General features: G+C 32.4%; 1 protein-coding gene across 9 annotated transcripts in view; it reads right to left on the bottom strand.

The window, feature by feature from the left end:
- Positions 1–15,010, bottom strand: part of LOC140434400 (pseudouridylate synthase RPUSD2-like) — a 927,331-nt gene that overhangs the window by 17,069 nt on the left and 895,252 nt on the right. For all 9 annotated transcript variants that reach the window (XM_072522617.1, XM_072522616.1, XM_072522618.1 and 6 more), the window contains one exon: positions 9,637–9,956. In XM_072522617.1, coding sequence (XP_072378718.1) covers positions 9,637–9,956 — 320 coding nt within the window. The remainder of the gene's footprint in view (positions 1–9,636; positions 9,957–15,010) is intronic.

Genomic DNA, 15,010 nt, shown 5'->3' with positions numbered 1-15,010 from the left:
ATCCTGAAATCGGTCTAATTATTTCATTAGATTATCGAAGCAGTGAATACGTATTTTAGTGTTTTGAGCAATATGGAAAGCCAGAGCAGTCAAAGTAAACGATGCCCAAATTTTTCGATGGGAGAAAAAACTATTATAAACAACGTGTATTGTGGACTCCGTGAAAAGAATAAAATAATGTTGGTCAACGATGTAGTTTCTCTGTGTAGTGATTCGACTAAAGTATCGACGAGAAACTGTATAGAGAATTATACAGTTTAAAAAAAATTAAACAAAGTAAAGGCAAATCGGATAATTTATCTCTTCAAAACATTGAAACTAGAGGTAGAAAACGCATCCAGCTTGAAGATGACAGGTATGCTATTAAGAGGAAATATGCTATTAAGAGGAAATTCCACGCTTTCTTTTTTCTGAACGAAATCCCAACCTTAAAGAATAAATTTCGATGATTCAATACCCAAAATATCACGACGAGTTTTACTGCGAACATTAGGGCAAATGAACATCAAATATATGAAAAGAAGCAGGAACAGTGTTCTTATAGAAAAAGATGAAATTATCTTGTAGCGGAGACATTACTTACAAAAATTCAAGAGTATCGTCGTGAAGGGCAAAAAGTGTACTATGTAAATGAAACTTTGACTGAATCAAGGTCATACTGTCTCGAAAGGTGTGGCAAGACTTTGAAATTAACAGTCGTCGATAAGCCTTCATTGAAGGGTTTTCAAAAGGTTTAAAAACACCCGTGGGTAAAGGACGGAGGCTCATAATAACACATATATAGGCAGCGATTCGGTTTTTTTGGAGAACGGTTTGTTGCTATTCGAAACCAAGAAAATCAACGATTACCATGAGGAAATGGACAGGTTGGTTTTCAAAGATTCTACCAAACCTTAAACCTTCTGTTGTTGTTATGGACAATGCGTTATACCACAGTCGACGGTTGGAGCCAACACCAACAACTGCCTGGTGAAAAAGTGATATCATCAACTGGCTCTCTCAAGAAAATATACTATTTGAAGACAACATGTTGAAAGTACAATTACTAAATGTCGCGAAAATACATTTACCTGAATTTAAGAAATATGCTGTCGAAATGGCTCGTAAAAACAACATAATTGTACATCGCCTGCCTCCTTATCATTGTGTGCTGAATCATATCGAGCTTATTGGGGAGAAAAATTGAGGCTTAAAATGGAGGAGGTGAAAACCTTGTTAGCTACTGCCATAAACAATGTCACATCCAGTCTTGGAAAAATTGTATCAGACACACTATAAAAGAACAAGGTAGAATGTGGGATTTAGACACAAGAGTGGATATTTCGGTTGAACCATTAATCATCAATGTAAATAGTGATTGTGATAGCTCTTTATCTATATAAGTATGTTTATTTTGTTAACATATTTTCAAACTACAATTCGTTTTCTCTAATTCCAATATACTTTGCTCTTTTTAAAAAGTTAAATGTCTCATATATTAAGATTAATTTTTAAAATTTACTGCAACAGTGTGAATGATAATTTACTGAATGTTAAAATATGAAATCAATGAGCAATTTTATTAAAATCTCTCTCTATCTTGTGGCAACCTTGATCTACTATTCCTTTCTACTGGTCCTAAGAACACGACGTGATCATGTATGACATTTAAATAGAATATTATTGTACTTTTAGATGTAAATTTAATGTAATTTAATTTTTTTATATATAAATATTGTATATAAATATAATATTATACATAAATAACCTTATATTAGATACCTTACTATCATCACAAACTGGCAACGATGTTGTAGCTTTATCGCATTCACATTTCTGAGAATCGACTACCTACAAATTTAATTCTCAACTATAGTGTAAATGGAAGTATAGTTTTAAACCCGTTAAAATATATTTTATAATTATTGTGAAAATATATTGATTACACAGGCCGATATGATTTTTGGTGTTTTTAGCTTGACATGTGTCCTTAGCTAATACGGGTACGGAATTCGGTTTATTCGGAAAATTCAATATCCTGATTTACCTTCTGCTAAATGACCTGTATCTCATGAACCAGGAATCCCTATTCATGCAACTTTTCTTCACACCATCCAACAGCAAATTATCAGATATAAGTTCATACGAAAAAACCGATGAAGACGAATTCAATCCTGAGATAGACTAACCTCAAAAGTTTTTTCAAGCTGAACTAAATGACATAGTGAGAGACTTGGGCCTATCGAAGGATGCTGCACAAATCTTAGGATCACGACTAAAAGATAAAAATCTATTGGCTCCTGGTACCACATTTTCGTGGTATGGGTATCGTGAAAAAGAGTTCGCGGAATATTTTTCTCAAGAAGGCTCACGGGTGTATTGTCATAATACTTCTGAAGTAGTCATGAAACTGGGAGCTGACAATTACGATTCCACATCATGGCGGTTGTTTAATGATTCTTCTAAGAGAAGTCTGAAGAGTGTCTTGTTGCACAATGGTAATACTTGTGCCTTAGTGCCTATTGCTCACTCCGTGCATCTGAAAGAAACACATGAGAATCTTGAGCTGTTGCTAAATAAAATAAAGTATAGCGAATCTTGTTGGTAACTCTGTGGAGATCTCAAAATATTATCCATGATTTTGGGTCAGCAGTCTGGATTCACAAAGTATCCGTGTTTTTTATACGAGTGGGACACTCGAGCACGAAATTTACATTACGTTAAGAAAGAGTGGCCACTCAGAGAAAGACTAGTACCGGGACAAAAAAATGTGCAACGTGATACACTAGTTGACCTAGAATTAGTTCTTTTTTCTCCTCTTCACATAAAGTTAGGATTGATGAAGCAGTTTGTCAAAGCTTTAGATAAACAATGTGACTGCTTTAAATATGTGTGCGACAAATTTCCTGCACTTTCTGAAGCTACACTTAAAGAAGGAATTTTTGTAGGCCCTCAAATTCGAACCTTGAAATCGGACAGATTGTTCCAGAATATAATGACCCAGGATGAATCTGAAGCATAAAGTTCTTTCGTAGAACTCATAGATGGTTTCCTTGGAAACAACAAGTCTCGTAACTATAAAGAAATTGTACCTAACATGGTCGAAAATTATAAAAAAACTGGGATGCAATATGAGCGTCAAACTTCATTTTTTGGATTCCCACGTTGACTATTTTTCCAAAAATCTTGGAGCTGAAAGACAGGTTCAATCGAGATATAAAGGAGATGGGGAGACGTTACCAAGGAAGATGGGATATAATAATGATGGCTGATTACTGCTGGACCTTGAAGAGAGACCCAATCACAAAAATCCATAAAAAGAAGACCACAAAATGCAGTTTTCATGGAAAGAGAGAACGGTTTTATAAAAAAAAACAAATATTGTCTAAGTTGCCATGTTATCATATCCACTGGTAACTTTAACATCCTTATATATAAGACTAAATAATGTAAACTAACTTGTAACATATAACTTTTAACGGGTTTTTACCCAGATATTTAGTGGCTCAAAATATGTACACCTAGACACTGATTATGGAATATGGATTCCGAAAACGTTTTGTCTTCATGACATAGCCCGTTTGGGTTTTTTAATTTATATACCTAAAGGGAAACGATGGGGTTATTTCCACCGTGCCCGTAGCGCACAAAAACCCTCGTGGCGACCTGTCGAGTTTTTGTTACAGGATTTGTTAGGTAGCTGATTCGTTAATTAATTCTGCCTCTTGTGGGGGTGAAAATTATATACAACACTTTTATTAGCGGTTTATTTGCTTCCACGATCTTTTACGGTAACGCTTTACAACTTAAACACTTACAACACTAAACTAAAACTAACTTATGTGCTCTTGTTGTGTGTCACGGGTGAGAGAGACGAGGAGAGAGACGAGCTTCTTTAGCGACTCGTGTACTTGAAAAACTTAATGAGACTGACTTTATATTACTAGAGAGGGCAAAGGGACGAGAGGTGTGAGGGCAGAAGAGGTGTCAAATATGCTGACTATCGTCTGGTCTTTTTTACTAATATATATTTGATATTCACACTACAGAGGCGGCGTTAAGTTAAATTTGAGTAGTGAAAAATTAGTTGGTTTTCCAACAATACCTTTTATAAAGGATTTTAACAAAACACATTTTTTTATCAAATATTAATTAAACATAAAACAGTAATAATGTTAGGAATGAGAAGGTATTTATTTATGGATAAGTGGATAAGAAAACGATGGACGATATTTTAGATTATAGAATATACATACTCATCAATAAAAAAGAGGAGCAAAACGATCCTTTATTTAAAATATAATATTTTCACAAGTTTCTCTCGCATATGAATTTAAATTCACCTCTAGATCAACTCCCTGTATAATTAAAAAGAAGCACAATAACAATGATATATTTTTAATAGAACACCCTGTATTTTATGGCACTGTCGAAAAGTATCATAACCATACTTTAATTTTTATTTAATATATAATAAAACTGCGGTAATTACAACTGCTCATACAAATAATGGTATCCAGTCAAACGTTATTCCTGTTGGACGTATATTAATTAAAAAAAATATTTAAAATCCTTTATTAAAGGTATATAATTAAAACAACCAATCGGGCTACATCACAAAACGTTTTCAGAATCTATATTCCATCATCAGTGTGTCTAGGTGTACATGTTTTGAGCCACTAAATATTTGGGTAAAAACCCGTTAAATGTTATTAATTTAAATTTAGGTTACATTATTTGATCTTATATGTTATGATGTTAAAGTTACAAGTGGAATTGATAACATGGCCACGTAAGACTCTACATGAGGTTGCTGGTCCTGAGACAAAGTGTCTACGAGGACTTATTGATATCAACACATCATACACATTTTAAGCAAGCCATGACCCAATTTTCTAAAACTACCGCAAATATAGAGTGAACGCTTAAAACAAATGTAATTATTCTACAATTTAGTTCGATTAGGTAAATATATTTTGATGGAATAAAGTTTCAACAGAAAAGTGGATGAAGTTTCAACAGAAAAGGGTGAATGTGAAATATGAAATACAATTAATTGTTTGTACATCAGTTATCTAGGAAGCGCGGTGCTCCGTAGCCTTTCCTTGCCACTGTTTTTAATTCAAGAAGATGCGTCGTAATTCTCTCTTAAATAAAACAGTAGCTCCAGCATTATTACTGGCAAGCCATACCACAACAAACCACCTATCTATACATGGCGATCCTGCCAAAACATATAAGACATTTACACACCTTAAATAAAGATTACGAATTACAAATTGGAATGAAATAAAGATTAAGAATAATAAGACTTTTAAATTATGTAGCGTCTATGGATTCCATAATTCATGGGAATCAACTGTGTAAGCTTATTCTGTAAGGTAATATATCTGTTTTAAGATTATAATTGCTTTAGAAATAAAGTACAGATATAAAAAGATAAACTATGATATATGATAATGACTCAAATAAATGAGTACAACTTCCGCAAAACTAGAAAAACAATGAGAACAAAAAGACCCACTTCATTATTTCCATCAATGTAACATGCACGAAATTTGCACTCTAGAAATTAAGTTTCTGTGATAAAAACCTAGTTCTAACAAATTACCCTCTCGCAAGTTTTACCTACTATCATTAAATACATTTTCAACGCTCTTTTGTCATGCCTGTTATAATGTCCTCTTCATTAGTCTCGACATACAAAGACATTTTATTTTATTTATGGCTACTATGTTGGGTCGTTAATAATCTACAAAAGCCAGAGATTTCTACATAATTTTGACTGAAGATTCGACTTTAAATTAGATTTAAATCCTTTTGACTCAAGTGAGTATTGTCATTTTCGCTAGAGATTTAGCTGAAGTGAATATTGTAGTTTTTCAGTTCTAGGTTTAAGTTAAAATTTTTCGTATCAACAATATGCATGCAATCTCTGATGAATCGGTAGTTTTCCATACATTTTAAAATAGTGACATTGTTTAGTTATTCGTTTCTGAGGACGTAAGTTTCTGACGCAGATATGATATCGAACGGTCAGAACGTCAAATGGTAATGCATCTTAACTCATCAGTTTGTTAAATATTGAGTTACTTGAGTTAATTATTGAATCAATTGAGTGAAAAGACTTTGCCATTTCCGTTTTCTATAAAATCTAATTATACGATGATTATATTTGGTTTATAGTCCAATCAAAGAACACTATGACCAAAAAAAAATCCAGGACGAAAATTTAGGAGTAGGTAGATAAGAGTGTCTATTAGTAAATAAAAAAAATTACATTTCTAAGGTACCTCTATTTTGCAAAGAGTTTTCATATATTGGACTTTATTTCGCAAAATAACTAATTGTTATCATCACTAATTATTGGTCGACCAGATCTTTTAACATCTTGAACATTACCTGTGTGTTTAAACTTCCGCAGAAGCTTCCTCAAATAAGCTATCGATGTAGGGCGATCGGGTAAACAACAATTAAACTTAATATTAACTAAGAACAACTAACTAAAAACAACTTGACTAAACTTGAATTGACTAAACTAAGCAGAAACAGAAACTAAATATTCAGGTAGAAACGCGTTTGCAAACTAAAAATAACTAGAGAATTAACTAAACTAAGCAGAAACAGAAACTAAATATTGAGCTATAAACGCTTTTGCAAACTAAAAACAACTAGAGAATTGACAAACGTCAACTTTTTTGACAAATAACCAAAGGTGGACGTTAGAATTTTTATTAATTAAATGCCAAACTAGAATCTTAGTATTTATTTCATTTATTCGTCAAAATCATCTTAAATCCAAACAAAATTAGTATGATTGAATAGGTATATTAAAATAATTGTAGTTTCGCATTTAATTAATAAAAAATATTCTAACGTTCGCCTCTGGTTAATTGTCAAAAAAGTTGACGTTGACGTAAAAACAATTAGATAATTGAAAAACGTCAACTATTTGACAAGTAACCAGAGGCGGAGGTTCCAATATTATTAATTAATTAAATGCGAAACTACAATTTTAGTATTTATTAAATTATTCACTATTATAAGTATAACCGTTCAAAAGATATGAGGGAAGGGGGAAGGACTTTTGACTAGCACTGTATGTGATTCATGTTGGATCGAGTGGCCGAATATACAAGGTGGTCCAGAATTATGTACATTAATTTCTAGAGCTCATAATACGTCCAAAAATAAGGGTACTTCTTTATGTACACTTTTTTATAAAACTGAATAATAAGGGAGACACAACCCTTTAAAGGGGTGAATTGAAATTCTTATTTTTTCAAATATCTTCCAAACGGTTTTGAATATGGAGTTCATATTTTGGGAGTGATTATAAGACATTAGGATAATTAATTTCATGTCACCACCTACCACATCCTATATTAATACAGGGTAGTTTGTTTTGGAGGGTAAGTGGGGATTATTGCGTCACATGTTTTTTAATTTTTACATATTTTAAAAAAATATTTTAAAAATTGTTTCCTTAGACTTTTCTTCGCAAAAAAGGTGCTCTTGTAATATTTCGATAGATATCACCGTTTTCGATTTATTTAAACTCGAAGGTATACATGTATTTTATTGTAATCGTTACATTTCTTAATACTCATCAAGTATGCTTTGGAATTGACACTTGTGTTAGCAACAACACTTTAATCTAAAGTAGTCTATGAATTGTCAGTGACGTTTAATAACAATTAAATTATTTTATCTACACTTTTATTGTACTCGACAGTGAAATTTGTTTAACACGTCTCTTTTGCTATATTTTTAAATTTGTTTCCCGCAATATGAGATGACAGACATACTTTTAGTATTAGGGGAATGTTCGGGAAATGCTGCTGCCGCTGTAAGACGCTACAGAGAAAAGTATCCGAACAGAAATATTCCCAATGCCAGGACTTTTGTAAGTACTGAACGACGACTGAGAGAAACCGGTTGTCTTCAAAGAAGGAATACAGATGCTGGTCGTCGTAGAGAAGCAAGAAATGTTCGCGTTAAACAGCAAATATTGGATGCTGTAATAAATGACCCCACAATAAGTACACGCAGGATAGGATTAATAACGAATATTTCCCATCAAAGTGTTTTAAGAGTTCTGCATGAAGAGCAATTACATCCTTACCACTATCGACAAGTGCAGGAATTGTTACCTGACGATATGCCACTTAGAGTTGATTTTTGTGAAGTATTGCAAAATAAAGTTCAAACTGCACCAAATTTTTTAAGCAACATTCTGTTTACAGACGAGGCCACATTTACAAGACAAGGTATGTTCAATTCTAGAAATATGCACTTCTGGGCTGAAGAAAATCCAAGGGCTACAATGGAAACACACGTTCAAGATAAACGTTTGGGCAGCTACTTTAGGAAATAGTTTCATAGGATACCACATCTTTCCCGGAAATTTAAATGGTAACATGTATTACAATTTTCTAGACAATATTTTACATGATATTTTCTAGACAATATTTTACATGATATTTTGGAAGATATTCCATTACAAATACGAAGAAACATGTTTTTCATGCATGATGGTGCTACACCACATTACACAAAAATTTGTAGAAGGTGGTTACGTGAACATTTGCCTGATAGGTGGATAGGCCGGGGTGCGGATGCACCGATTCATTGGCCTGCTCGTAGTTGTGATCTTAATCCAATGGACTTTACAGTATGGAGTTATTTGAAATCAAAAGTGTATAACACTCCAATTAATACAGTAAATGAGTTAAGAGACAAAATTGAACAAATATTTACCGATTTACAAAACGATCCAGTAACATTAAATGGATTAATGCGTTCGCTAAATAAAAGAATTAGATTATGTATTCAACAAAATGGAGGACATTTTGAACAGTTGTTGTGAAATATTATTTTCGCCATTAATTAAATGTTAAGTTTTCCATTAATTTGTAATATTATTGCTTACACAAGTGTCAATTCCAAAGCATACTTGATGAATATTAAGAAATGTAACGATTACAATAAAATACATGTATACCTTCGAGTTTAAATAAATCGAAAACGGTGATATCTATCGAAATATTACAAGAGCACCTTTTTTGCGTAGAAAAGTCTAAGGAAACAATTTTTAAAATATGTAAAAACTAAAAAACATGTGACGCAATAACCCCCACTTACCCTCCAAAACAAACTACCCTGTATTAATATAGGATGTGGTAGGTGGTGACATGAAATTAATTATCCTAATGTCTTATAATCACTCCCAAAATATGAACTCCGTATTCAAAACCGTTTGGAAGATATTTGAAAAAATAAGAATTTCAATTCACCCCTTTAAAGGGTTGTATCTCCCTTATTATTCAGTTTTATAAAAAAGTGTACATAAAGAAGTACCCTTATTTTTGGACGTACTATGAGCTCTAGAAATTAATGTACATATATTCTGGACCACCTTGTATAAATATTTACTAAATATCATTTCAAGTAATAATTCATAGATGTACAAGGTTTTGTAGCATGAGTCACACATAATCTTATTTTTGTCAGAATCGAATAAAATTTCCATTAAAAACTATTAAAAAGTTTCAGCTTGGACCTCGATAACGTATGGATGAATATTTTTTAATAAAAATGGAAGAATATATATGTAGTGTAAAGAGATACGAGTAAGAGATACATTTATTGTCTTACCTTGTATTTCCACGCGTGTAAGTACATAACCAAATCTTGTGGTTTCGGGTCCCTGTAGCGCACTTTACACTCATAGCAGTGTGTGTCGACTGTCATTTTCTCTGGATTAAAGGCCAAATCTGGCGCCTCTTGGCCAGTCTGTGTTGCAACTGTCACTTTAACGTCAACTTTACTTATACCACTACTATTACCACTATTCGAGTCCATGGCCATTCTTGATGAAGAATCCTGCGAAGCTGTTGACGCATTGTCGCAGGTTTCCTCACACGGAGATGCTTCCCGAGATACAGAGTCTGTCTCGTCATCTCCTAGGACACGTCCTAAAAAGAGACAAATTAAAATAGTTATGGTGAGATGTGCTTTTGGCGATATACCCTTATTAGATAAAATAAAACAGGCAGCTGAGAATATTTATAAATGAGAAAAGTGAAACAATGCTTTGCTGCATCTTTGCTTGTTAGATATTTTGCTGTCGAAATATCTGAGAGAGATAAATACGAAAAACATTTGCAGGATATATACTCACTTAACGTATCGAAGACGAATGCGGCAGACATTATTATAGGCGATGTGGTAATAAAACAGTTGTAAATAGTATGTATGTACAGAAAATCTATAAACGAGAAGCAGAAAACATGATTTCTATGACAAACTGCAAAGCAATTTTTTACCCACCAAAAACACCGAGTTAATTTTTGTCAATTCAAAAATTTCCACATTTCAAATGACTCCAGTTTCTTAACATGGAATCTCCATGGTTCAACCCTATACAAAACTATACTAAAGACGTAACACCTTAGAATTTGTGTCCTTAAGGATGAATTGACATAGAGGCTATATAATACAGGCTTCATTTTAAAAAACCTGGTTCGAGCTTTGTATATTCGAGACCGTATCCATCGAGACCGCCTGAGCTTGCATTAAGTGTGCAGCCCAATTACATATACTGTTGAACGCGTTTTATAAGTGGGTGATCGACGTGCGAGCCATAATACCGCGGTTTTAAGAACGACGGTTTTACTCGCGGCTCGTTGGTGCTGATCGACTAGCGAGCAAAACAGTCATTGTCAACCGTCCACAGCTAACATGTCGTGTTCAACTGAAAGTGAAGTTTTATCAAAGAATAAAACATAGTCTCGTAAACAATATATAAATTCTAATAGAAAGTCGTGGCTGAGAGTTCGCATATCCATGATTAAAAACTGATCTTTTCACTTCAATGGTCGCTGAAAACTGCCGGTTTTGCTCGCCAGTAGTGATATACGCGCGGTTTTAAATGAAGAGCCAAGTAAAAAATAAAACAAACTGACGAGCCACAAGCCAGGCTCGTCGGTATATAAAACCGCGGTATTGCAGTGATACACTGGCAAGCTTTATCGACGAGCCACAAAACCGCGGTTTTACTCGCCTGTCGATCAGGGCCTATAGATTTGTCAAATTCCGCAATACAAAACATGTTCAATAAGTTTCTGAAAATTACTCTCTTTTACTTCCTCCCCAGCCTAACCAGTCGGCTGTTACCATTAGTTGGACTAAGTTCTCCACATTTTAGAGCAGGGAAGACGTATGTTTCTTTCATGCTAAATCTTCGACCTAGTGTCATTAATATATTATAATTCACAATGATTTTGTATATATAGGAAAAGGGTTTCTGTATCTGTTTAAGTAGTTTAAATTTTACCTTATGTTTTTTGTCATTTTAAAGTGGAAATATACTTTTAGGCCTTTTCACTGATGATGGTCCGACTGGACCCAAAACGTTTTCAAGATTTGTAATCATTTTGGATAAAACTTTAAATTATTTTAATAAATAATATACCATTAGAAGTTCTTATTTCTATGAAGTTTTTTTTAAACTATGGTATAAAGCCAACCACGGGGATTTTACCCTTTTACTTTGTTTCTGTTTTCTTGTGGCATGTCTAAGTTGAATATTGTGTTTATATGGGACTAAGCCACATTTGATTGTAATTAAAATTACATTTTTGATTAGCTAAAATTTGACCTTTCGATTTTCACTTCGGAAATCGTTTTCAAAAAAATTATTTTAAGAATTTTGTTGAGAGTGTATAACCGCCAAAGTTGAGTTTATGGTCATAAGGTCATTATAAAATGTAGACCGTAAAAGCCTACGGTCGACAGTCTTGATATCAGTGGCGGCCGGTCAGAGTCGGCAATGCCGACCCACACATTTATAGATATTATAGTTTTTTCTAATATTTAATTGAATCAGTACTTCAATAATTAATTATCGTGGGTAGTAAGTTGACATCATTTTTTTTAATAAAAAAAATATCTGTGAGATAATACAGACTAAATTTTATTCATGGTTTTTAAAAGAATTCGATTAAATCGAGTGTTAAGTAATCTCTGCGCATTAAGACACTTTTCGGCAATCCGATCCCAAGCTTGACGATTTACATGTAAAAATCAACGGAATATTAGTCGATAAGCAACCAAACATACATTTCTCTCCGTACGCATTTAAACGGTAGGTACGGCAAAATTGAATCTGCCGATGCTTCATTTGGATTGACCGCAAATGAAATGTTATTTCGGGATAAGTACTTAAGTAGTGAACTAATAGTGCACCAACTGGCTTTCCTGGGAGCGTATCGATCTATTCGTTTTGTATTGATTTGTTTTGATTTTTTATAGTAATAAGTTATCGTTGCCGTAAATAGTTAAAGGGTTTTTTGATATATTTGAAGTTTTTTCTATTTTAAAATTAAAGTGTAAACCAATTCTGGTAAATTAAAATAAAAAAAGGCAAGATATGGGAGAAACTGTAGGCACTGATAAATTTGATATTGTAAATTATATTTTGGAAAATAGATTTTCATCTATTCCATAAGAACAAATTGATATTAAAAATAATGGGCATCATTTGTCTAAAATGTCCCGGCTTATAAATATTAGTGCGGGGGTAAGGGAAGTAATAGAATATTTTCGGATAATTGGTACAGCAAGTACTCATGGCTTACCGGAAGTCAAATAAAAAACAAATTTTTCTGTTGGCCTTGCATCTTATTTTCGACAAATAGGGCAAACATTAAAATCCGTGTTGTGAATCTAGTTACGATAATTTAAAGGAATTATTTAGGGCATTACAAAAACATGATATTTCGAAAGATCATACATACAGACAGATTAAATTAGATTTATCTGGAAAACAAAACATCTATGTTTCATTAGATAATGTCCAATGTAAAAATGCTATTAAACATAACAAAACTGTAAAAAATAATCACGCAGTTTTACGTCGTTTAATTGATATTGTAATTTTTTTAAGTTGTCAGGAATTATTATTTAAGGAACACGATGAATCGGGGCATTCGTTAAATGAAGGTAATTATAGAAAACTAATAAAAATCCACAAGGAATCTACGTTCCTGTATTTGGCTGTATACCATATATTAAAAAAATTGTAATAAAAATGTTTAAAAAATACGATTTGGAATTTTCTAATTTACTTTCTGATTGAAAGACATTTAGCGGCGTATCTAAAATAATCCAGAATGAATTAATAGAATCAATTAAATACATTTTGAATAACGTTAAATCTGAGATTCAAGAAACCATTTGGTTTTTACTAGGAGCAGATGAAACTATTGATATATCATGTCATTCACAATTATCAATTGTTGTTCAATACGCGTTACTTGGTAATATTTATAAGAGGTTCTTAGGATTTACAGACGTGAGTAACAACCATAAGGCAGAATATATTTTTGATTTTTTAAAGAACAGATTAAATTTTTTTGGTATCAAAAATAAATTGGTAGGGAAAACTTATGACGGCGCTGCCGTGATGTCCGGTGAATTGAATGGTCTTCAAGCAAAAGTTAAAACTATTGCACCGCAAGCTTTATTTACTCATTATCATGCGGATATAATAATTTAGTTTTGCAGGATACGTGTAAAAAAATTTATTTTCGTAATGATGGTAATTTTCAATATATACGCAGTAACGTATTGGATTCGCTTGATATTTCCGAACCCCACAAAAAAAAACAAAGGCATGACACAGATATATAGATCTCGAAAAACGAATACATTTTGAAATTTTGAATAGGTACTATTATTATGCAAATAGATACTCGTTTTTCGAATTTTGAAAATTTGCAAGTTTTTGACCTCTTTGACGATTCAAAATTTAAAAGTTACGCTAAAGAATTTCCAAGATATCTATTAGAAAAGTTTTTAAAAATTATCCATCATTGCTAAGAGACAAAAAAACCTTGCCGACCCTGTCTCTAATGCAACGAGCCGCCACTGCTTGATATTCATAATAATTAAAATAAATACATTATGTCCCATAAAAAATCTACGATTAAATCTATAAACAACCAATCAAACCATACTAGTGACTAAATAGAAAATAAACAAAAAAAAAAAAACAAGAAGAGATACACAGTTTTGAATGACCCTTATATTATATTATATGTAATTATAAATATATGTCCACTTTATAACACGAAATGAGGATTAAGAATGTTACAAAAATATTCTATTTTTATAAATTAAAAGGTGGTAAGTAGTCGGACCAGCTCTTTAAGATTTGGTTTAAATCCAATATATACCCGGAGAGTGGGGTGGGTAAAATGTTATGGCCCAATTTTATCGAATAATGCCGCGTATCAGACCATTAGCCATAACCCAGCGGAGGTGTTGTTGTCACCTATCTATGGTTGTCGCCTGTCAAGAACTACACTTTATGTTTATAGTTTAAATTTTTATTCAATAGTGAAGTTAATTGTAAGAATGCTTAGAGCAAATAATATGGATTATTACAATGATTTGAATAACCCCAGCGTATATATATATATATATATATATATATATATATATATATATATATATATATATATATATATATATATATACCTTAGGTGTACACTACTTTATCAACGGTAAGTTTCTAACTTAATATTATATCACACCGTTTGTATTTTGTGGTAATTTATTCCTACTAAGTTTCTAACACTAACTTAACTAAATTAAATAAACCTTGTAATCTATACCCCTAATTAGTAACTAAATATCTAACTTTACTTGTGATCTAACTTAATCTAATTATACTTTAAACTACTAATTATGATTTAAGGTTACTTTTATTTCAGATATCAATAGTTTCAATTATCTAAACGTCTGGTGGAAGAGAAGGTTATTATAAATACATCAGTTGTATGTAACCACAGATAAACTATTCGAATAATGTGACTAGTATTATCCCAAATATGATAAGGTAGACAAGATGGTTGCAGGGAAGGTAAAATGGTTCATTCTCACCAAGTTTATTGTTCACTTTCCTTCTTAGGGTCTATAGCTTGGTCTTCTTTATATCCAATAACCCTACAATCAGCTTCTGGAA

This window comes from Diabrotica undecimpunctata, chromosome 2 (genome assembly GCF_040954645.1).
Source record: "Diabrotica undecimpunctata isolate CICGRU chromosome 2, icDiaUnde3, whole genome shotgun sequence".
In the NCBI taxonomy this organism is placed as follows: domain Eukaryota; kingdom Metazoa; phylum Arthropoda; class Insecta; order Coleoptera; family Chrysomelidae; genus Diabrotica; species Diabrotica undecimpunctata.
The sequence above is the reverse complement of the archived record's forward strand: the minus strand, read 5'-3'. Positions and strand labels throughout refer to the sequence as shown.